This window comes from Giraffa tippelskirchi, chromosome 3 (assembly GCF_054371585.1).
Source record: "Giraffa tippelskirchi isolate mGirTip1 chromosome 3, T2T-mGirTip1v1.2.pri, whole genome shotgun sequence".
Lineage (NCBI taxonomy): Eukaryota > Metazoa > Chordata > Mammalia > Artiodactyla > Giraffidae > Giraffa > Giraffa tippelskirchi.
In genome coordinates this window covers 7,742,898-7,766,934 of record NC_137277.1, presented here as the reverse complement: position 1 = coordinate 7,766,934, position 24,037 = coordinate 7,742,898, and the positions used below count along the sequence as shown (strand labels likewise).

The 24,037-nt window shown below is 47.2% G+C and overlaps 1 protein-coding gene across 9 annotated transcripts in view; it reads left to right on the top strand.

The window, feature by feature from the left end:
• The window catches only part of RNF157 (ring finger protein 157), a 74,728-nt gene that overhangs the window by 39,408 nt on the left and 11,283 nt on the right, over nucleotides 1-24,037 (top strand). For 4 of the 9 annotated variants that reach the window (XM_081575458.1, XM_081575454.1, XM_081575461.1 and 1 more), the window contains 15 exons: nucleotides 8,110-8,198; nucleotides 10,459-10,605; nucleotides 11,697-11,814; nucleotides 12,388-12,454; nucleotides 12,740-12,783; nucleotides 13,207-13,254; nucleotides 15,808-15,879; nucleotides 16,760-16,919; nucleotides 17,047-17,159; nucleotides 19,472-19,710; nucleotides 20,675-20,783; nucleotides 21,686-21,797; nucleotides 22,389-22,576; nucleotides 22,860-22,925; nucleotides 23,746-23,794. In XM_081575458.1, coding sequence (XP_081431584.1) covers nucleotides 8,110-8,198; nucleotides 10,459-10,605; nucleotides 11,697-11,814; nucleotides 12,388-12,454; nucleotides 12,740-12,783; nucleotides 13,207-13,254; nucleotides 15,808-15,879; nucleotides 16,760-16,919; nucleotides 17,047-17,159; nucleotides 19,472-19,710; nucleotides 20,675-20,783; nucleotides 21,686-21,797; nucleotides 22,389-22,576; nucleotides 22,860-22,925; nucleotides 23,746-23,794 — 1,621 coding nt within the window. Of the gene's footprint in view, nucleotides 1-603; nucleotides 831-7,693; nucleotides 7,842-8,109; nucleotides 8,199-10,458; nucleotides 10,606-11,696; nucleotides 11,815-12,387; nucleotides 12,461-12,739; nucleotides 12,784-13,206; nucleotides 13,255-15,807; nucleotides 15,880-16,759; nucleotides 16,920-17,046; nucleotides 17,160-19,471; nucleotides 19,711-20,674; nucleotides 20,784-21,685; nucleotides 21,798-22,388; nucleotides 22,577-22,859; nucleotides 22,926-23,745; nucleotides 23,795-24,037 lie in introns of those variants that run through there. The other 5 variants (XM_081575456.1, XM_081575462.1, XM_081575455.1 and 2 more) reach the window with 5 other exon arrangements.

Sequence of the window (24,037 nt, the reverse complement as noted above, 5' to 3'; positions counted from 1 at the left end):
CTTCATCTCGTCCAATCTTAAACAGTTTCTGTTTTTCCTTGTTTTTCATGACCGTGACAATTTTGAGATGTACTATTAGATATTTTGTAGATCTCCCATCAGTTTGGGTTTTCTGATGTTTTCTTGTGATTAGATTAGAATGATGGTTTTGGAGGAAGAACACCACAGAGGTAAGTGCATGTTACATCAGATCAGAGGCACATAATAGTCACACTACTCCCAGTGATGGAAACCCAGATCACTTAGTCAAGGTGGGTGTCTGTCAGGTTTACCCACTACAGATCTTTCCTTTTCCATAATTTATTTGTTTAGAAGCCAGTTACTAAATCCTCTTGCTGAACTTTTGACTTCCCACTTAATCCTCAGGCTCTGCTTTCTTGGCAGATTATTAACTAGTGCTTAAAGAATCTTTGTATTAATTGACTAGGCTGAGAATTATAAACCCAGGAGCCAGACTAACCGTGCTAAGATTTATGGCTGTGTATTGCTTCTTGGAAAATTATTAGCTGTTGCACCATTTTTGCCTTGCACTATGTTTAAACATGAAACTTGGCTATTTTTAGTCTCAGAAAGCTTATGGTTAATGCTAGGACACCTTCTTTTACTTGATGAACTGGAATCACCTCTGACAAGCCCAGAAAGATGATCAGAAGCCCAGGGTCTTAATAGCATGCAGGAAATCAGTAAAAAGTGTAAGAGACAGAGAGAAGTGGTTGCTGAGAAAATTGGAAGAAAAATTGGAAGGGCTGAAGGATGCAGTTCAAGGAGTGGAAATTTACAAGGATGAATGAGAGTGACAGGTAACAGATGGAGGGACACAGAAATCTCAGGTAGGAGGTCAAAGAAAGGTTAAGAATGGAATACAGGATGAGAGAGAAGCCCGTGACGTGAATCAACCTTGGGGCTGGACTCTGGACTTGATATATTATAAATATTTGTAGTTTGTCCTGAGATTCACCATCTAGGATATAAGATTTATACTTCTAGCTCTAGATTTCATTATGCACAGACTTTAAGTGACCTTAGGCCTCAATATAATATATTTAATATATAAACCAGAGAAAGTAGTTCAGTTGGTTTATATAGCCTTGGCTAATCACTGTTATTAAGGAGTGACTGAAGAATAATCAGAGCTCTCAAAACTTTTGGAGGCTTAGCAAGACAAAATGAAACAGATGGTGCCTTGTTAAATTAGCTATAAATTACAGATCCTAATATTAACAATTTAGAAATGAAAACTATCAGACATATGCTATAGGCTTTTATTTTATGCTATTTTGTTCTAATTATATGGAATTTCCATATCTCATGATTGACTAAACAAAATAAAATCTCATTAGAGTTTTTGAGTCACTAATGGCCTTCTTCCTAAGCCTGAGGCTGTATCTATTTGATTGGCTTGGTGGTGATTTAGTCACTAAGTCATGTCTGACTCTTGTGACCCCACGGACTGTATCCTGCCAGGCTCCTCTGTCCATGGGATTCTCCAGGCAAGAATACTGGAGTGGGTTGCCATTTCCTTCTCCAGAGGATCTTCCCCACCCGGGGGTTGAACCCAGACTCCTGCATTGCAAGCAGAATCTTTACCGACTGAGCTACCAGGGAATTGGCTTAGAAATCTGTATAAACTTAACTGTTTCTATATTTCATACTATTATTCTTTTTCTGAAGCCAAGTTTCCTTTTTTTTTTCAAGGTTTTTTAAAATGTGGACCATTCTTTTTAAAGTCTTTTGAATTGATTGCAATATTGCTTCTGTTTCATGTTTTGGTTTTTTGGCCATGAGGCATGTGGGATCTTAGCTTGCTGACTAGGGATCAAACTGATCCCCACCTCCTGCATTGGAAGGCCAAGTCTTAACCAGTGGACCAACAGGGAAGTCCTTGAAAAGCTGAGATTTCTAACATAGCAGACTTCAGATGTGATCGGGCACATTTGGGGTGGTATGGCCGTAGACAATAGCAGACCTCAGAGCGTATTTCCCTTCTAGCAATTTGAGAGATGGAGACTTGAAACTCTTGTAATTGATCTTGAATCTTACATAGGTAGTTTACAGTCAGTATACTTCAGGAGGGGCACAGGTGGGCAGCTTGGAGTTTTTCAACTTGAAAATGAACTTAGTTTTTTTTAGTTAAGGTTTTTAAATATTTATTTGTTTGTCTGTACCAGATCTTAGTTGCAGCATGCGGGACCTTCTATCTTCATTGCAGCGTGTGGGATGTAGTTCCCTGACCAGGGATCGAACCCAGGCCCCCCGCATTGGGAGTGTGGAGTCTTAGCCACTGGACCACCAGGAAGTCCCAGTTTTTAGTTTTTGTAATATAGACTGGGGAAGACTTTAGTCCACTTGGCCTTCTTAATAATTGGCCTGTTGAAAATGCCTCTGTGTTAAAAAAACAGACTGGAAAACTAACAGTTGGTGGCTTTAGAACATTCATATGCTTCTTTGGGAAAAAAAATATGTTGTGTATTTTAAAATGCCTATTTTGGCTGATGCTGGTGCTTAGCCTTCTGGGCACATTCTTTACATACAGGACTAGGCATCTCAAAATCTCTTACTTAAAAGTGAATTCTTATTTGTGGGCTAGGTTACCAGTCTCCTGACCAGATGAAATCTGGAAGTTAGGCATCTAGAATAGAGTGCTTGTCTGAAGGGAGTCATTTCTCTGATGATTAGTCATTATTTACCAAGTTAACTGGAGGGAAAAGGTGACAGTGTCTGCTTTACTAAAAGCCCCTTTTTTCCCTTTTAATGCTCCTTAACATTAGCTGGTTTTAGGCAGAATCCTCTGTATCTAAAAGCAGCTCATGTGCAGGAAGGAACTTTTATTGTAGAAGCACAGGATGATTGGGCAGTGTTTTATCCCTGTGGGAGGGGCTTTCAGTCAGGAACCGGAAGTCAAGTAGGTTTCACTTGTGATCAAAGCCACACATTTGATGTATTTGATGTCAGAGTGTAGGGAACGCATTGCCTGGTCTGAGTACTCCTGAGCAATGTGAGTCAAGACCCAAATCATAATAGAGGGAGAAAATGGGTCTGTGATGGTTGTTAATGGAGACCTGGGTGATTTTGTGATGGGTGCTTTTCTCTGCAGTGGACCTTCCATGCTCTTGTTATCACCTGTTGGAACTGGGTTCTTGGGCGTACCCATAGTAAAGTATGTTGGAAAGGTCAGCCTTAGAGGTGGTATCACGTAGCCAGGACTTTGGTCCTTTGTGCCCCTTGCCAGGGGGCCTGGCGGAGGAGTTAACAGACTATAAATAGACTGCCATCTTGGATGGATTCCTTTGGTAACCAGACCTGAGCACAGAGCATCTTTGAGTAAAGGTCATCTTGTGACCCCCTCTTGGTGTCTCCCTCACATCTTCAATTTGAGTGGAAAGGATGTCTTTTCACATCTTGTCAGCTTTGTGGTTACCAGTCTTTCTACACAAGTGATTGATTCCCCACGAGGATTGGATGGAAAATTAGTGTAAAGGGGTTTTACTGCTGTAAATATAGCTCATTGAGGTTTTGGTGGACAGCAGGCACAATACAGCCTGTCTCAGGGCTACAGCCGGTTAAATAGGGAAATTTGTATTCATTTCACAGCTTTCAACCAGAGTAAACTGTTCTCCCCGACACGGATCTTAAGAAAATGTTCTGAAGTATCACCAGTCTAAAAATATCCACTGGTAAAGTTTTGGATGCACTGTGTAACTGAGAAGAGGGGAAGTAGAGAAGGCTGAGAAAATAACCAAGCATCAAATAAAAAGGAACTGAAATTTAAATAGAAAAGCCCTAAAATCTATAAAAGCAAGCGCTTATGTAAAAGAGTGCTGTAAATGAGCTATTCATATGGCCCCAGATGTTGATTTCCATATTAACTATTATTTGTTTCTCTGACACGAGTGTTACGTGTCTGCTATATATAAAATCAGTACTTTTCTATTTTCATCATAGTTTGTCTAAAAATAATTTCCTTTCTCTTCAGAAGCAGATTTTTGGCATTCGGGGCTTTTTGCTTCGTAAATAAAAAACTGCGTTAGATGGTACTCATTTGTTTTTCTTTTATGTCCCTCTCCCTTTTTTCCTATTAAGTTTCCTTTCAGGGAATGTGTACTGCATGATTGTTTGTAAGTGAAAACTGGAGATAGAGCAGGTGTTCCATCAATAAAAGATTAGTGAATACATGATGGTCTGAGATAGACTTCTCTAGAAAGGAACCAGGGCTCCTTGGAGACATGATGGGTTCGAGAGAGGGGACAGAAAAACAGAAGGTGAACCTGGAGTATCTTTCTGTGCCAGAAAGTAAGCAAGTGCTTCAAAAATTGATTGGGGGAGTACCCCCCTGGTGGTCCTGTGGTTAAGAATCCGCTTGCCCATGGAGGGGATTCAGGTTCGATCCCTGGTCTGGGAACTAAAGATCCCACATGCCACAGGGCAACGAAGCTCATGCACCAAAACTCCTAGGGGCTGCAACGAAGACCCAGCGCAGCCAAAAATAAATTAATAGGCAGTTTTTTAAAAGTGATGGGGCAAGTCTAAAGGACCCAGGAGCCATTGAGTGAGCTCCTACAGGCCAAATCCAGGCTGCTCTGTGGGTATGTGGTCAGGCCTGAATTTAATAGCAAATGTTAGCAAATTATGTACCTTTAAAAAACCTTTTAATTGAAATTAATTATTCATTTTTATGACTGGATTATAGTCCCTTTTACAGACTACTGGGAATCGCCCAGTAATTTACAACTGAAGTAAGATGTTCTGTAATCTCATATGCACTGGGACCATATTTTTTACAACAAAAATGTGCAAAAGTAAGGGGTAGTTTAACAAAATATTTGAAATTAGGTTGGCTAGAAAATCTAGGATACATGGTTGATATACACATACACATATATGTATGTATAAATATACATATGTGTTGTTGTTGTTCAGTTGCTTAGTCGTGTCTGACTCTCTGTGACCCCATGAACTTCAGCACACCAGGCTTCCGTGTCCTTCACTGTCTCCCCAAGTTTGCTCAAACTCATGTCTATTGAGTCAGTGATGCCGTCCAACCATCTCATCCCCTGTCACCCCCTTCTCCTCCTGCCCTGTCTTTCCCAGCATCAGGGTCTTTTCCAAAGAGTCAGCTCTTCGCATCAGGTGGCCACAGTATTGGAGCCTCAGCTTCAGCATCAGTCCTTCCAATGAATATTCAGGGATGAACATGTGTACACATGTTCATCTCAATATCAGTTCTATGTAAACTGGCAGTTCCACATTCGGTCACCAGGTGGCGCCTGGCTGGTGTAAGAAAAATGTACCAGGAAACTGATGAACACCAGCATAAAAGGTCAACGAGGAACTTGCTTTGTATTCACACAAAACCTTAATCAGCAACCCCTGGGAACTCATTGAAAGATTTCCTCTGGCTGAGTGCTCTACCACCTCCTCCATGAAGCCTTCCAGATTACCTCAGCCAGAAACAATCACTTCCTTATAGTTGCCCTTTTGTTTGGCTTTTCTCTGCTTAATGTAATGGTTATTTGTGTAGCAATATCATCTTCCTTATAATGCTGCTTCCTGAAAGAGCAGGATGTTGTCTTTTCCACTTGAAGTCTCTCTTTACACCCAGCACTGAGGGTTGTGGATAAGACTCTGATTGGGTTAATGAAAGGCTGCTAAGGCAGAAGCTTTGGTAGGTAGGAGCATACAAACCGGGTTAGTTTCTCCTAAAGAGGTTTTCAATGGTTTTCTTTTGTGGTGGGGGAGAGAGGTAAAGAGCTAAAATGTAAGCATGTATTTATTATACTATAAAGGATCTATGTGTGTGTGCTTAGTCTTTCAGTCATGTCCAACTCCTTGCGACCCCATGGACTGTAGCCTGCCAGGCTCCTCTGTCATGGAATTCTTCAGGCAAGAATGCTGGAGTGGATAGTCATTCCCTTCTCTAGGGAATCTTCCCGACTCAGGGATTGAACCTGAGTCTGCTGCATCGGCAAGCAGGTTCTTTACCACTGAGCTACCAGGGGAGCCCACTACAAAGGATAGTTTGTATATATAAACAATTGATCCCAGGGATGTCTTTCCTTGAGCGCTGAATAATTTGTGTCCCACTGCCAGTTATCATCAAATGTAATATTCTAAGTGGGAGATGAGGAACACTAGCTTTCCCCCCACCCTTTCCTTTTGTTTTTCTTCTTTGGGGGGAGGATGTGGAGAAGAAGGGGCAAAGAGTGAAGGGAGAACCTCTAATTATTTTTTTTTCCAAACTCAGGTAGGAGTTATGGATAACTCTCAAGTACCCGTGCAAATGAATATGATTAACTTTGCTACTCCAGAAAAAAATTTTAATCCCAAAGTCATTTATTTTGGCTTTAGAATAGACAAGCATTTGTGTTGGGATTTCCTGCCTAATTACTTTTTGCTTAAGCTTATTTAAAAATTGTTTTAAATTCCTTTAGTGTGACAGCCCAGCAAAATGGTGGGGGGTGGGGTGGAGAAACGGGCCACAGATGGGGTCTGAACCAGGATTTCAGCTTTCCTATATAAAAGCCTCCTGATACGCTGCATGCAGGAGAGCAACGTTGAAATCAGCTTTCTGGAGAACAATTTGGCAACATAGTTTTAAGAGTCTTAAAAATATGCTTACTCTTTGATCCAGTAATTCCACTTCTAGGAATTTGTCCTAAGGAAATAATCAAGCAGGCACGCAGAAATGTAGGAACAAGGCATTCACCATGACATTTATATCAGGAAAAAAAAAAAAAGTAAAACCCCAACTGAAAACATTGAATAACATGGAAGTGATTAAAGTAGGCCCCTGTCTTCATTGTGGTGTGCTGGATCTTTAGTTGCGGCGTGTGGGATCTAGTTCCCTGATCGGGGATTGAACCTGGAACCCCTGCATAGGGAGCGTGGAGTCTTAGCCACTAGACCACCAGAAAGTGTTAGTCGTTCAGTCATGTCCGGATCTTTGCAACCCCATGGGCTGGGGCCCGCCAGGCTCCTCTGTCCATGGGATTCTCCAGGCAAGAATACTGGAGTGGGTAGCCATTCCCTTCTCCAGGGGATCTTCCTACCCAGGGATCAAACCCAGGTCTCCTGGATTGTAGGCAGATTCTTTACAATCTGAGCCACCAGGGAAGCCCAGACCACCAGGGAAGTCCCTCAGTGTATTCTCTTAAGGTCACATTCATACACATGAAGTATCAGCGATCACACTGAATACACAAAATCAGATGTATAATACCATAGGTTCAATTATATTTCCCAAGTAAAACAGTTATAGTCAGCAAAAATCCATGACAGCACAGAGTTTCGTGTGGATGTTCTGTTTTCTGAAAGCAGCACAAGGGAGCAGACTCTTCAGAGCTAAGAAGATCCCGTTTTTGCAAAACTTTGAACACTAGTAGGTTTTCAGGGAACCGTATGTAAAAAATGTTTACTGCCCAAGTGACATTATAAGAATACCAGGAGCCTTGTAGATCACTCTGATTAATCTTCTCCAAGCAATTCCCAATTACATGTTTTACTGTGTCTCCCTTTCTTATTTCCTCATTGTCATCACCTCACAACTTCAAACCCAGATGTCTAAACGGGGAGAGAGAGTGAAAGTGTAAGGTAAACGATGGACAATCGAAAACCTTTGATGACCCTAGAAGAGCTCTTGGCTCATGGTTTTTTTTGTTTGTTTGTTTTCTAAAAACCCTCTGCTTTATATGATCAGCTGCGGAGGAAGTTTGTTTCTCGCTGTTTGCGGGCCTTCGCTGTACACACGTCGGGGCTCTCTTGTGTTTGCAGTTCCTAAATTCTTCAGACACCATGCGGCTTCACCAAAGGAAAATCCTTGCAGGTCCGGCTCCCCACGGTGTAAGGTCAGGCGGAAAAGCCTTTTGTGATTAACTCAGCCACCGTGTGTTGCATGGTATTTGGAACTGCAGTGGGAGCTTTTATTAGTTGTCCACATTTTGAATGCTGACTCACATAAGCTTCATCTAATGGGAAAGGCAGATAAATGTAGCATTTTGGATGCCCGAATGCTCCCACCTTGCCCTCCGAGCAGCTGTGACCTTGAGCAGGTTCACTTACTATGGTGATCGGTCTTTCTAAACACACTGTCTTCTCCCACTTTGTTTCTGACAGTTTCCTTACGCAGCCCCTCCTCCCCAAGAACCAGTGAAGACTCTGAGAAGCCTGATCAACATCCGAAAGGACACACTAAGACTCGTCAAGTAAGTTCAGGTTCCCAGCTGGGCCAGGTTCCAGGGGCCCTTCTTCAGGCAGGGGCAGCCGACTCCCCCGGGGACCCACAGAACTGTTTCTGCCAGACCCAGAGCCCGGCCTCCAGGCCTCCAGGCCGTGGGCTGCTTGCATGAGATGTCTCTGCACCTGGATCGTTCAGAACTTTCTGAGACAGTCAGTGTTGATGAGGAACCTTCTCTTTTCTGGAAGCCATCGTGGTTGTCCCAACCTGATGAACTGTCCAAAACAAAGAATTGTTGGGGGAGAAAGTGAATTTTGCAGATACCTGGACAAACCTATGTGAAATGGGATATTTGAACTTGACACAGGAAGTCTTTATTTTCCTGCTCATGTTTACTTTTTAGTTTATTCTTAATCTCATGTGCCTTTCCTCTGGCACCCTGGATTTGCTGTTTAATCACCATTGTCAGTATTAGTTATCATCAGCATCTGCCTTCTTTGTGCTATCTCTGAGATAGTGTGTGTGTGTGTGTGTGTGTGTGTGTGTGTGTGTATGTGTGTTTGGCTGCACGATGTGGCTTGTGGGATCTTAGTTCCCCAACCAGGGATTGAATTTACACCCCCTGCAGTGGAAGCTCAGAGTCTTAACTGCTGTACCACCAAGGAAGTCCCGGGGATAGTATGATTTTTAAACCAATGCTGCCCTCCAGATAGCAAGTCTGTCTACCAAGAGTTTGGGTTCGAATTAGTGGTTAATGCATAGATAAGTAAGCAGCTGTGTGGCGAGGGGGAGAGCACAAACTCTAATAAAAGCTTATGCAGGAAAAGGAAAATGATTAGAGATTACTCTGTGGCTGAGCTGTGAGTAATGTTAATAGACTCACATTTGTATAGAGGAAGATGTACCGAGCTAACAAAATCATGGTGTATTACATGGGGAAGGGAACACCCCTGTGTGGAGCAGAGGGAAGGAAAGGAAAGAAAGTCTTGGGATTTCCCTGGTGGCTCAGTGTTAAGAATCTGCCTGCCAATGCAGGGGACACAGGTTCAGTCCCTGGTCCCGGAAGATCCCACCTGCCACAGGGCAGCTAAGCCCGGGCGCCTCAACTTCCAAGTCCATGCTCTAGAGCCGGGGCTCTGCAGCAAGAGAAGTCACCACAACTGGAAAAGCCCGCACGCAGCACCGACATAAATAAATAATAATTTTTTTAAAAACTTAAAAAAAAAAAAGCCTTGTTCCCATAGTAGAAAGTCAATAGACAATGCCTAAAGCTGAAAAAGTAACCTGAGCCTGTTATTTCAAAGCATGCAGGTAAATGCCAAAAACAGTCAGCTGCAGAGGGAAAGGTGGTTTTCTCTGAAGAAGCAGAAAACGGGCAGAAAGAGACCCGCTGCGTTTTTGTTACAAGCCTTGTGGAAACTATTTAAACGATGGCATGAGTAACTTTGATTAAAGTAAAAGCTATTTTTTAAAAAAGTCTGGCAAATGCACAAGTCATTTAACTGTGGTGCCCTGAAGTATCAGAAATTGCCTAAATTCTCCCCATAGTAGTAAAAGGGTGCTCTGCCATCATTCATGGAGAAGGCAATGGCACCCCACTCCAGTACTCTTGCCTGGAAAATCCCATGGACGGAGGAGCCTGGTAGGCTACAGTCCATGGGGTCACGAAGAGTCGGACACGACTGAGCGACTTCACTTTCACTTTTCACTTTCATGCATTGGAGAAGGAAATGGCAACCCACTCCAGTGTTCTTGCCTGGAGAATCCCAGGGACAGGGGAGCCTGGTGGGCTGCTGTCTATGGGGTCGCACAGAGTCAGACACGACTGAAGCGACTTAGCAGCAGCAGCAGCAGCCATCATTCAAAATGAGGGTGGAGGCCTAAGTGTGTGATCATGGAGGGAAGCCCACAGTATATTCAGTTAAAAAAGAGAAGGGACTTCCCTGGTGCTCCAATGGGTAAGACTCAGGCATCCAACGCAGGGGGCCCGAGTTCCATCCTTGGTCAGGGAACTAGATCCCACATGCCGAAACTCAGACTGTGCATGCTGCAACTAAGATCCACCACAGCCATTAAACAAATAAATAAATAAATTTTTATAAAATAGAAAAAGAAGGGAATTCCCTGGCAGTTCAGTGGTTAGGACTCCTTGCTTCCACTGCAGGGGCTGTGGGTTCAATCTCTGATCAGGGAGCTAGGATCCCACCAAAAGAAAAGGAAAAGAAAAAAGATCACTGTAAACATGTTAATTTGCTACCCCCGAATGACGAGTCTTTGTGGTTTTCTAGATGTGCCGAGGAAGTGAAGACCCCTGGGGAAGAGGCGGGCAGAGCGAAAGTCCACTACAATGTGGAGTTCACCTTTGACACAGATGCTCGGGTGGCCATCACCATCTATTATCAGGCCACCGAAGAGTTCCAGAATGGCATTGCCAGGTAAGAACAAGGGGCCAGGGGAGCCACGTCCTTCCCACACAGACCAGGGTCCATACCTGACACGCTCCCCTGCGGAGGAAAACATCCTTTTTCTACACTCAGGTGAGAACTGTTTCTGAATTTGGATTTTCTTACTTACACAGTCTTACTTTTTCACTTTTTCCCTTCAAACTATGCCATCTTGGTACAGTGACAGATAGCAGCATAGTCCTTCAGGTCATCGTGATGCTGTTAGAAATCTATCAAGCTGGGACGACTTCCTGGTCCAGTGGAGACTTCCTGGTCCAGCTAAGACTCCACATTCCCAGTGCAGGGGGCCCAGGGTTCAATCCCTGGACAGGAAACCTAGATCTCACTTGCCCCAACTAAGACCTAGCACCGCCAAATACATAAATATTTTAAAAATCTTTTAAGCTACATTTCTGTGGATATGTGAGTTGAATAGACACCTTTTAAAAAAATACTTATTTACCTATTTACTTTTGGCTGTGTTAGGTCTTAGCTGTGGCAGGATCTTCACTGCAGCATACAAGATCTTTTCATTGCAGCAGGAGGCTTAGTTGCCCCAAAGCAGGTGGGATCTTAGTTCCCTGACCAGGGATCAAACCTGCGTCCCCTGCATTGGAAGGTGGATTCTTAATCACTGAACCACCAATGCTCAGTCACTCAGTCATGTCCGACTCTTTGCAGCCCCATGGACTGTGGCCCGCCAGGCTCCTCTGTCCACGGGATTCTCCAAGCAAGAATGCTGAAGTGGGTTGCCATTTCCTCCTCTAGGGGATCTTCCCGACCTGGAGATCAAACCCTGGGATCAAACCCAAGTCTCTTGCATCTCCTGCATTGGCAGGCGGGTTCTTTACCACTAGCGACACCTGGGAAGCCCTCATAGGGAAGTCCCTAAATAGATAACTTCAATAGCATCACTAAGCAAGGGCAAAAAGAGATTACGAAGGAGGTCTTTTTTCTTTTTTCTGTTCCACTCTATACCGAGAGCCTGTTGATAATTGACAACAGACACGGAACAGAGGAAACCATCAGATCATCTGGGCGAGACGGTTAACTTGTGCTTTGCTTCCCACTTTGACCAACAGCTACATCCCCAAAGACAACAGCCTGCAGTCGGAGACCGTGCGCTACAAGCGCGGGGTGTGCCAGCAGTTCTGCCTGCCCTCGCACACCGTGGACCCCTCCGAGTGGGCGGAAGAGGAGGTGAGCAGCCGGCTGGCGGAGGGGACCAGCCGCCCGGAGAAAGCGCAGGGCAGGTTCCACGTACAGACCTGCAGGGCGTGGGAGCTACTCGGGACCGGCCGGCAGCACAGGACCGACCCAGGTGCTCAAAGGCGTGCTGCCCTTCAGCCTTCTAATGCCTTCACGCCCTGGGAAGGACACGTCTAATTTTTCTATCCCAGAGCAGCCCCATTAACCTAGGATATTTTGAGAAAGCCGTGCCCAAAGGAAAGACCTACAAGTTAGAAGCCTTTACATCTATGAGGTTTCTTACAGAGAGTCTGGTGGCCTTCAACTCAGTGGACTTAGGTAGTGGAAAATGGCAACGCACTCCAGGATGCTTGCCTGGAAAATCCCAGGGACAGAGGAACCTGGTGGGCTAAAGTCCATGCTGTTTCAAGAGTCAGACACGACAGAGACTAAACCACCAGGTGGTTACCAGATTGATGGGTGAGGAGTTAAGATGAAGTTAAGGCCTCCCTTTCTGATGGATAACTGTGGCCTCTGAATGTAAGTCCCCCTCCTTCCTCCCTTTTTTCTTTTCTTTCCCTTCAGCTTGGCTTCGACCTGGACAGAGAGGTTTACCCGTTAGTGGTCCACGCTGTGGTGGATGAAGGTGATGGTACGGGTGCTTCCTGTCTTCTCTGGCTGCACGCGGGCCCGTTTGTGGCAGGCAGGCTGGCAGCGACTGCGGCCTCAGATCCACAAGGCTCCTCCATGGGCATCAGTCTCCACATCCCAGCGCCCTCCTGCTCGCAGCCTCCTCGGGCACCGACAGTCCTACTGGGTGACTTAACCTGCCCCTTGCTGTGACGCCAGAGGATCGCAAGGGCTCGGGAAAGGTGGTGGGGTCAAGCTCTATCGTTGGCTTTCTTCTTCCCCATCCGTGTGCCTTTCTTTCTTTCAGAGTATTTTGGCCACTGCCACGTCCTGCTGGGCACTTTTGAAAAGGTCAGTGAGTGACGTTATGGGCCTTGCTTTGGTATGCCCTGCTCTGCCTCTCCTCCGAGGACACGTGGAGGCCCCTTTTCTGGCTGCCTGGGCTCGGCAGAGTGGGTCTGGCTGGGAGGCTTCGGGAAGCCGGGGGGAGCACCCCCTCCACACCCAGGGCCACCCAGCGTCGAGTTCCAGCTCGGCCACCAGCTTGCTGATGACCCTCGACTCCTTAGGCCTCGTTTTGTCGTCTTATATCAGAAGGGCTAGACTACATGCTTGAGGACCCTTCTAGAATGAGGAAGCTGTCATTCCACACTCCAGGGCGGGGCTGGGGGGATCCAAGAATGTGCCTAATTGAGAGAAGTAACAGAAGAACATCTGGTCCTCACCTCCCTTCTTCCTCGTCATAACTGGCGTGTTTTCATGTTTTCGCTCCAGCACTCAGATGGGACTTTCTGTGTCAAGCCCCTCAAACAGAAACAAGTGGTAAGTATTCGAGGGCTGGGGACTGGTGGAGTTTCCCTCCTCACTCACTCTCTCTCTCCCCACTCTTTTGCTAAGCACTCTTCTTCCTCCCTCCCTGCCTTTTTTTTTTTTTAATCAAAGAAGAAAAGCAAAAAAGGATGCTTTTCTGTGTTAGAAATGACTTGGGCGGCCTGAAAGGAATACCGATTTTGGGTGTCTGTTGTTCCAGAATTGTCGGTGGTGAGGTGGCCGGTAGCTGAGCAAAGGACTTCAGAAAATGAAAGGACGAGATTTGTCTCCTGACATGAGGTTTAGGGAGCACTCTTTTTATTGAAAAGGCCAGGCTGAGAAGCTAACATTTCCAGCTAAAAGAATAAACTATCAGGGTCTGACTCAGGGCCAATTAGAGCTCTTGGCTTAATGTATCCCAACATTTGTTTTCTCACATTCAAAGTCTGCTGGCCATCGGCCCCCTTCCAGGATGATGGGCAAGGTATGCAGTTGTCTGCTGGAAGTCCTGACCCCTGAGGCCGGGGAAGAGCCATGGAGGACAGGAGGGGAGAGTGGAGTCAGTGGCATTCCCCAGCGAGGGTGGCCCGTCACATGGAGGGTGAGGGGCGGTCAAGTGTGGGGCAGGGTCGGCCTTGGTTGAGATGTGAAGAAAGCCGCCCTCCCCCACGATGGCTGACAAATATCTGAAATTCTTTCTTCCTTAATTTCATTTTTTTATTAAATGCTTTTAACTGGAGGAAAATTGCTTTACAACGTTGTGTTGGTTTCTGCCATGCAACAACGCAGACCAGCCACAATTATACACATATCCCTTCCCTCTATAGCCTCCCTCCCCTGCCCCCATCCCACCCCTCTTGGTCATCACAGGTCGCCAGGCTGGGCTCCCTGTGTTACACAGCAGCTTGTCACCAGCTGTCTGTCTGACACACGATAGTGTATATATGTTGATGTTCCTTTCTCCATTCATGCCACTCTTCCCTCCTGCTCCTGGGGCCACAAGTCCGTTCTCTACATCTGCGTCTCCGTTCCTTTCCTACAAAGAGGTTCATCAATGTCATTTTTCTAGATTCCACATATATGAGTTAATATATTCGTTTTCTCTTTCTGACTTACATCACTGTGTAAAACAGGCTGTAGGTTCATGAAATTCTGATTCTTCGTTCTTTCAGGTACTAAGCGCTCTCCGCCCTTAATGAGGTCAATAGTAGTCAGTAACACCTTAGTATGGATTTGTTGATAATGTCATTTCCAGTATCATCACTACATTAAAGCAAGTTTTAAGAGAGGCAGAGGAGATGATAGAGCCTGAGCCCGGGGGGTGCTGCCTGGAAAGGCCGGGCCTCAGTGAGTTGCCTCACGGGGAGGCCTGGATCTCCAGGACGCCTGCATGGGGTGGAAAGGCTCGGGTACCACAAGGGAGTTGGTTTATCTCTTCTTCTATCGCTAGACTGGCATCAGCAACAGGCTTTGTCTAACTGGGGACTAGAATGTGCAATCAATAGTGGACTGGGCCTTAGGGGAGGGTATCCCTGTGGGTAGGGGGGTGAGGAATGAACTGGCATGAGGAGACAAGGGAGGGGCCAGCTTTGGCAGACGTGGCTCAGGCTGTGGGAGTCAAACTGGGCCTTGAAGTTGGGGTTTTAAATTTTGGCCGCGCTGCACTGCGTTCAGAATCTTAGTTCCCTGACCAGGGATTGAACCTGGGCCCCAGAAGTGAGAGCGCTGAGTCCTAACTACTGGACCACCAGGAAGGTCCTGAAGTTGGGGGTTTTAAGAGGCAGGACTTGTTGTTCAGTTGCTAAGTTTGTATCCGACTCTTTGTGACCCCATGGACTGCAGCACGGCAGGCTTCCTTGTCTTTCACCGCCTCCCTCCCGGAGTTTGCTCAAACTCACGTCCACGGAGTCGGTGACGCCATCCAACCATCTCATCCTCTGTCGTCCCCTTTTCCTCCTACCCTCAATCTTTCCCAGCATCAGGGTCTTTTCCAACGAGTCAGCTCTTCGAGGGACTAACGGGTAATTTTGCCCGCCTGCCTGTCGGCGATGGGGGTGGCTCAGTAGTGGGGGAGGAGTGCAGTTGGCCCGTCCTTCCAGATGCTCTCTCGAAGCTTCCGCATTTTCCCTCCCCGCCCCTTTCCTTGCCCATTTCTTCTCTTTCTTTCTCATTTCCTTTCCTTCATTTGTATAAGGTCTAAGCTCAGCTTTCATTCCATAGCTAGCTAACGCGTCTATTTTGACCTGTCGTCTTCCACCCTTTTCCTAGTCTCTGGGCTCTGTCATAGGGACCTATGGCACAAGGGTTACTATTGTATTTATGAATGTTCATGTTCCCTGTTGGACAAAAAAGTGGGTGAATGAAGCATCAGATTTTCTTTCCCCTCCCAAAGAGAACATGTAAGTAGGTAAGGGCATCCTGTGCTTGTCTAGACCTTCCGTGGTTTCCTTTGTGAATCTGTAGTCCTTGGTTACCGAAGAAGGTTCGTGGCGGAGGTGTATAAGTTCCCACTTTTATCTTTCACTAGAAGCAGCCTGCCCTTGTGCTTTTCCATTTGTTCTGCAGGTGGATGGGGTCAGCTACCTCCTTCAGGAGATCTATGGGATTGAAAACAAGTACAACACACAAGAGTCTAAGGCAAGTTCCATCCGTGGTTCTTTTTTTTTTTTTTGGCCTTTCCCTGCAGGATATGGGCTCTTAGTTCCCCTACCAGGGACCAAACCCTGAGCCGCTGCAATGGAAGCACAGGCTTAACTACTGGACCACCAGGGAAGTCCCCCACCCACAGTTCTGAATGTCCTCTTCCCAGGAGGCAGGGTGAGACCGTCTCTGATCCAGCCAGGATCTAGGAATTTAGCACACCAAACTCTGAAATTTGTCTGGTCCTAGAAGGGTATTTCTTCTTCCTCATTTCAGATGATTATATTTAAATTTGGAAATGAAAAAATGGGCTGGTTTGGATGGGTTCTTCTACGGGGCTCTGCTCACCCAGTTCCCTGGTCCCTCAGTTCATCTCTCCCCTCCTTCCCTGTGTGACTTCCTGGGCTCCTTCAGCTCTGACGGACAGGGCCGGATCTGAGCCCCAGAGGAGGAGCTTGGCACAAACAGTTGCCAGAAGTGAAACTGGGTGTTGCAAATGCACTTGGTAAACTATCAAGTTCAATGTAGGTGCAAGATTCTGTTCATATTACTTGTCTCAGCTCTGCAGGCAAGCTGCTTTCTATAGAAAGTATGGGGGATTTCCCTGGGGGTCCAGCGGTTGAGACTTCACCTTCCAACGCAGGGGTTGTAGGTTCAATCCCTGGTCAGGGGGCTAAGATCCCACATGCCTTGCAGTCAAAAAACCAAAACATAAAAATAAAAAAAAAACAGAGGCACTATTGTAACAGATTCAATGGAGACTTTAAAACTGACCCACATAAAACAAACAGATGAATAATAAAATAAAGCATGGGTCATGAGAGTCTTTGTGACACTGGCTAACTGTCTGCCGCCCATCCCCCCACCCCCCGGCCAGGTGGCCGAGGACGAGGTGAGCGACAACAGCGCCGAATGCGTGGTGTGTCTCTCCGACGTGCGGGACACCCTGATCCTGCCCTGTCGCCACCTCTGCCTGTGTAACACCTGCGCCGACACCCTGCGCTACCAGGCCAACAACTGCCCCATCTGCCGACTGCGTAAGCCCCCCGAGGCCCCGCTGGGTCCCCCAGGTCACCGCCCCGCCCACCGCCAGGGTGGCTTCCGAGGAGGCTCTAGTCCTTCCTGACTCCCGCATGTCCTGATGACCAGTTTCCTTCTTCACAGCCTTCCGGGCACTGCTCCAAATCCGAGCCATGAGGAAAAAACTGGGCCCCCTGTCCCCAACCAGCTTCAACCCTATCCTCTCATCCCAGACCTCTGACTCGGAAGAGCATTCGGTAAGTTGGGCTTTTTTTTTTTTTCACCTTCTGTCCTTCTTCATGTGGCTTGGCAACAAGTAATTGAATCTTGGCACTCTGAAGTATTGAGTAAGCAGGGCGAGATCACATTGTGTTAGAACCAGCCCATAGTACAGTGGAAAATGAGGTTCTAATCGTTAAAACCTCCCCTTGCCGCCTTGGGAACTCAGTGTCCAGTTAATATTTACCATCCCTAGAGCCAGCGGCTTGCTGTTTCACTCCGGAGGTGGGGTCAGTTCTGGAACGCCCCCAAGCAGAAACAAGAGGATGATTGTTTGAGGTTTAGGTTCAACTTACTATTTTTATCTGAATCCTCAGAGAAGGTGACTATTTTTCTTTACCCCATTTCATGGCTTCAGATACTAGGATCCAAGTAGATGAAATAATTCACCTTGGTCTCGTAGTGTAGGTGATGGTGCAAAGCTTCCGAACTTTGTATTTATAGACTAGAGAGTCTTGTCTTTAGGTTAACATGTCAGTGGAAGAGATTAATTATTAATTATTCAGTAAGTGGTACTGGAATGACTAGGTAGCTATTTAGGGAAGAAAAATCAGTTTAGCACTTCACACCTAATCAGATAATGAATTCCAGGTGGAGTAACTAGTTAACTACCCTAAAGACAAAGCAAACCAAACCTTAAAAACCTAGAATATTTTACAGATGATTCTTTAGTTGACTACGGATAGGAATGGGTTCTCTAAGCTTGAAAACAATGGAACACTATCCAAAAAAAGAACGTGTAGATTTTATCACATAAAAAACTTTAAACTTTAGATATGTAAAAGATGGCCCAAATTAAAAGGCAATCCATAAATCCTATAAAGAAAAAAATGTAGGCACAACAAAATGTAGTCAGAGGAAAGGCTAGGATCTCTAGACTAACTCACCTGAATGAAATAATAGATAAATGGGCAAAGATATATACATAAAAGTTCTCAAAACAGGAAACATAGCTGGTTAATGATCAAACATATTAAAATTTTAAAAGTCAACCAGATTAAAAATCAACAACATCCAAGTTAAAATGAGAGACCATTTTTCACCTTTCACATTTAGAAACTTCCTTTTTTAAAGATACCCCATGCTGTCCAAGAAGCAATTAAAATAGGTATTCTGTCCTGCTTATAGGAGTATACCTAGAAAGTTCACTGTAAAAAAACAAACAGCTGTGTATATCAAGAGCCTTAAAAAATATTTGTACCTGGGGATTTCCCTGGTGGTCCAGTGGTTAGGACTCCATGCTTCCAATGCAGGGGCTGCTGGTTTGATCCCTGGTTGTGGAACTAAGATCCTGCATGCTGTGCGGCACAGACAAAAAAGAATAATAATAATAAAATGAAATTTTAAAATGGTTTTATAAAAAAAGAGGTATATGCTAGGGTGAAGATTTAATAAAATTAATAATTGAAAAAAAAATCCTTTGGACTTGGTAATCTAAGGTCTTAGAATTTAATACCCAGAAAATGGTCTGAAAAAAAGATGTGTGCATAATAAATGAACAGATGTTCATCAAAGTGCTGCTTACAGCAGGAAATGGATGCAATTAACTAGCCAGCACCAGTGGAAGAATTAGGAAAGTTATGGTATCTATGAAAAAGGACACATGTGAAGGAAAATATTATGTTCTGTGAAATAAAGTGAAAGTGAAGTTTCTCAGTCATGTCCTACTCTTTGCGACCCCATGGACTGTAGCCTACCAGGCTCCTCCGTCCATGGAATTGTCCAGGCAAGAGTACTGGAGTGGGTTAGCCATTTCCTTCTCTAGGGGATCTTCCTGACCTAGGGATCGAACCTGGGTCTGCCACATTGCAGCTAGACGCTTTACCATCTGAGCCACCAGGGAAGCTCAAATAAGCTCTGTGAAATAAACTTGGTATAAAATTATTATTTACAGATTGATCACAACTGTGTAAACAGTACAGAGGGGAAAAAATTGGAAGAAAATACACTAGAATGCTAACGAAAGTTATCAATTTGGGTGACTCGGTTGTTGATTTTTTTCTTTCTTTCCATTTTTAGGTGTTTTCCAAATTTCCTGTAAAGAACACATATTTCTGTTGTAATAAAAAAAATAAACATTATTAAGAAGAAGCTCATGTATAAGTAGAGTCTCGGCACATGTGGTTCTCCGATATTTTCTCTTTCTTCTGCCTCTAATACAGAAGCTTTTCTTGCCAGAGCCCCCAGACTAGATATGAAAGAAAGCATTTTTCCACCATAGAGGAAGAAAAACACTCATAGCATAAAACGAAAAGTAATCAATTTTTCAACCTGTCTCTGATTCCCCTAGTCCTCGGAGAACATTCCACCAGGCTATGAAGTGGTGTCTCTTCTGGAGGCCCTCAATGGGCCCCTCACCCCGTCCCCAGCGGTCCCCCCACTCCACGTGCTTGGAGACCGACACCTCTCAGGAATGCTGCCTTCCTACGGCAGCGACGGCCACCTGCCTCCCATCCGCACCTTCTCCCCCCTCGACCGCCTCTCCGACTGCGGCAGCCAAGGACTCAAGCTCAAAAAGAGTCTCTCCAAGTGAGTAGGCGGTGAGCGACGGCGTTGGCCCTGGGGTCCTTGACGTGATGCTTTCGGTCCATCCTTCCGCTCCTCCATGGTCACTCCAGACCCGGGTCCCAGGGCGGCGTAGATATCTTTGGGCTGTTGCCAGAGCTGCCCATTTCACTGGAGACCTGGGCTAACAACGCCTGAGGGAGAGTTATCCCATCCCTTAGAAGAGGAAAATAAGATGGTACATGGGTCCTTAGGAGGATCCAGACGGATAAAACTTACGTGTTCTGTTTTGGGAGGAAGGTATAAGGTACAGGGGAGATGACATCATTAGGGTCATCTATGGGAGCGTCCCTGGGGAGCGTCTGTTAGTCTGAGGACTGAAGGAAACTTGTGATCTGTATTTCTTAAGTATTTACATCCACCTTGGCATAAGTCATGGAGCTTCCCAGGTGGCACGGTGGTAAAGAATACGCCTGCAATGCAGGAGACGTGGGTTCAATCCCTGAGTAGGGAAGATCCCCGGAGGAGGAAATGGCAACCCACTCCAGTATTCGTGCCTGGAAAATTCCAGGGACAGAGGAGCCCGGCAGGCTACAGTCCGTGGGGTGGCAAAGAATCAGGCACGATGGAGCGTGCGTGCACAGGCACAAGTCATAATATCAGTTTCCCTGAAAGAAGAAAGGAGGGTATTTTACAGATGAAAATACTGAAACTCTAAAAATGTCAGTGGTTTTCTCCAAGTTCAGACACACTACACAACTGTTTGAAGGAGCGAAAGGGAAAACTCAGATTTTTCTGACACCCAGAAGAGGTCTCAGACCCCTGGGTACCTTTTCCCATGCCTCCACGCCTTCCTAAGAGGTGAGTTCCCTGCAGTTCCCCCCACGGTCCTCTGCTCCCTCTGACTTCCCGTTGATGGGAGTGCAGGCGAGTTCCATTCTTTAAGTGGCCATCGGCTGCAGCTGTTTCTCCCTCTGGCCTCATGCAGGTCCATCTCCCAGAACTCTTCTGTGCTGCCTGAAGAGGACGATGAGCGTTCCTGCAGTGAATCTGAGACGCAGCTGTCTCAGAGGCCATCAGGCCAGCATCTCGGAGAGGTAATAAACTCTCCATCCTTGTTGGGTTTTGGACTCTGGGTCCTTTCCTTCCTGCCTACCGGCCTCTTCAGGTCCATCTGCTCTCATTTACTCATCAAACACCTTCTGAACACTCTCTGAGTCGCAGCAAAGGTGTCACGAGACTCATTCTTTCAACAAAGTATGGAGCCTGTGTATCTGACCAGGCGTGATCCTCTGTGCTAAGAATAGCAGCAGTGGGGAGACACTAAAGTCCTGCCCTCGTGGTGCTTATTATAGGCCTGGCAGTTGGGGTGGGGTGGACACGCAGGACAGTCAAAGACAGTCACAGTGTATGTGGCAGGTGGTACCGCGGATCAGTATGTCAGGTTTTATGAAAAGTTTTAAGAGAAGAATGCCTGAAGGAGAGAGAACGGGGTATGGAGAGAGAACCAACAGGCCTTTGCATCTGCCCGGGGTGGACTGAGGTTTCGAGCCCAGGTGACGGATGGCGGGGTGGGGGTGGGGGACCGGTGCAGGCTGGGAGGGAGATGGTATTTATGTTAGATTCATCGAGCTGGAACCAACCCCCCCATGCCGGAGGAGAAGCCCGGGGGGGCTCCAGGGCCTTGACTGGTTTTGTGTTCTTCCCCTTCAGAAGGAAAGCTGTTTGTAATCCTGGGGAAGCCTGGGGTGTTCCCGTGTCACAGCTGCTAGCTGACCTGGGTCACCTGAGCTGCCGTCTTTGTGTGGCTCCAGCAGATGCTGGGCCTCGGGCAGGAGGCGCTCGCACCTCCCCGGGGAGACAGCCAGCCACCCCGGGTCAGGGCTGCAGAGAAGTGATGACAGAAGAGAAACCGGCCCTGCCTCGCCCGTCACCCCCCACCATCCCTCACCCGGGCCCCCTGCCCTGACCCCTTCCCTCCGACTCTGCCTCTCCCCAGGAATGTGGTGTCACCCCAGAAAGTGAGAACCTGACCCTATCATCGTCAGGAGCTATTGACCAGTCGTCCTGCACGGGAACCCCGCTCTCCTCCACGATTTCCTCCCCAGAAGGTACCTGAGGAGGGCGGGAGTCTGTGGTGCTTCTAGTATTTCCTCCGGGATGGACTGGGGAAGCAGCCAGGTGATACCTCAGCGGCAGCGCCAAGCAGGGCCCGACTTGAGAGGGAAGCGGGACTCAGTGTCTTGCAGTGAGAGGGTGGTCTTGCCACCCAGATGGGGGGAAAGCAGGTATCTTGCTCCCAGTCCTGCTGTTGTAAGGTTTCTTTTAACATCCTAACAGGGAAAAGCAAATCCCTCGCCCCTGAGGTTGAGTTCGGAGCTCTGAAACGTAAAGGAGAGGGACCTCCCTGGGGTCCAGGGATTCAGACTGCGAACTTCCAATGCCGGGGCCTCAGGTTTGATCCCTGGTCGGGGACCTAGGATGGCCCACAGCATGGCCAAAAAGAAAAATTTTAAACTTAAATAAAGCGTAAAGGAGCCAAACCTTGGCAAACCTTAAATCTAAACCCTGTTTGGTGAGGGCAAGGCCAGGCTGCCATGGTCCTCACGGCCCCCGGGTGCGGGGAGAGAACCCTGCTCCCAGGGAACTCATAGCAGCCGTGCCTGACCTCCATCTCCTTCCCCCAACTCCTGTCTCCAAAGACCCTGCCAGCAGCAGCCTGGCCCAGTCGGTCATGTCCATGGTGTCCTCCCAGAGCCAGCACTCCCAGATCAGCACCGACACCGTCTCCTCCATGTCTGGCTCCTACATCGCCCCTGGCACGGAAGAGGAGAGGGAGGCCCTCCCCTCCCCCCGGGATGCCAGCAGGACCCCCTCAGATGAAGAAGAGGTAAGCGGGGAGCACGGGATGGCCCTCGCCGCTCTGGTTCTGCAGGCTCATCCCAAGCAGCTCAATCCAGGGTCTGCCAGGGAGATCACAAAGCCCCCCCCGGTGCTCAGGAAGGGAGCCCCAGAAAACAGGGTACCGCATCCTTAAGTCAAAGTCACCCTCATATCTGATCTTTGGTTTGGCACCACTTCTGTCCTGAGGACTTGGTTTGCGTTTGCTGCCAGGCAAGCTGGGGAGGTGAGCCGGTGGTATCTGCACCTTGATTTTTGCCGCTTTGCTGCAGGTGACGCCCGCGGCATCTCCAGACTGCAACTTCATGGGCCTGGCCGCCGAGGAGCAGGACGCAGAGGTAACAGCCAGGCGGAGGACAGTGGTGCCCCCTCTCCAGTTTAGGGGCCTTTGGTGCTGGCAGAGGGTGCGAACGGGATGGGAGCTGTTCTGGAAGAAGCCTGTTAAGAGGCAGTTGCAGAGCCGAAGGACTGCCCGATTAGCGAGGGCGCTGGTCTCAGTGTAATAGGCTTGGAGAGAGTTCTAGAGGGAAGTCTTCCAGGCCAGACCCTCAAGAGGGTGTTTGTCTTCCGTTCGCTTAGTATTCACCTGGGACAGCCAGCTCATGGGTGTCACTCGGACACCAACCGAGTGACGTGGCTTTTGCCTGCCCACCCCCCACTCCACCCATCCAGGTGCTCCATCCGGTGGAGGAGTCAGGATTATAATTCAGCATGAGAAGTGCTCAGACCCAGCTATGGGGCTGTATAGGAGCACTCAACTCATGGTGGGGACGCCAGAACCTTTTTTTTTGAGCCACATGTTCTCAAAGGCATATCTGGACAGGGTTTAGGATCCTAAGGGATTTCTGAAAGTGTTTTGATCTCACAGTTTGCTTTTTCAATTCACCACTTTGACATCCACCTTAGAGACAGTGTGAGCTAAAGCGTTCCAAGGCTATTCTTGAGATGTCCTAGGGTCTGTCTGTAATGTGCCTCAGACCTGGTCCCTGCTGGCCGATCCTGCCTCACCAGGCAAAATCTGGCTCTGCTTGGCCTCCAAGCCGTTTCACGTGGATGGGAAACACATAGAGACCAGGACAGTGGTTAGCGCTGTTTTCAGCCACTCAGGACACTAATGTCACTGCTGTCTGGACTCATAGCGCCTTCCTTCCGTCCTAGGGGAACGATGTCCTAGAGGAAGAGGACGCATCGCCCACACAGGAAGATGGTAAAAGACCTGGTCTTTGGCTCCCTGTCACCATATTTCTTTCCTGGGTATTCACTAAACGGTACAGAAAGGGGCACCGGTGTGACCGGGTGGCACTGCTCAAGGGTGCAGCTTTGGAGAAATGTTGTCTTCTTGATGAAATATCAAAAAGCCAGCAGGGTATCCGAGGACCTCAGTGGCCCTCCCAGCTTCTTCCGGGCCCCCGAGCCAAGGCTGCAGAAGATATCATTCAGGTGGTTCTCC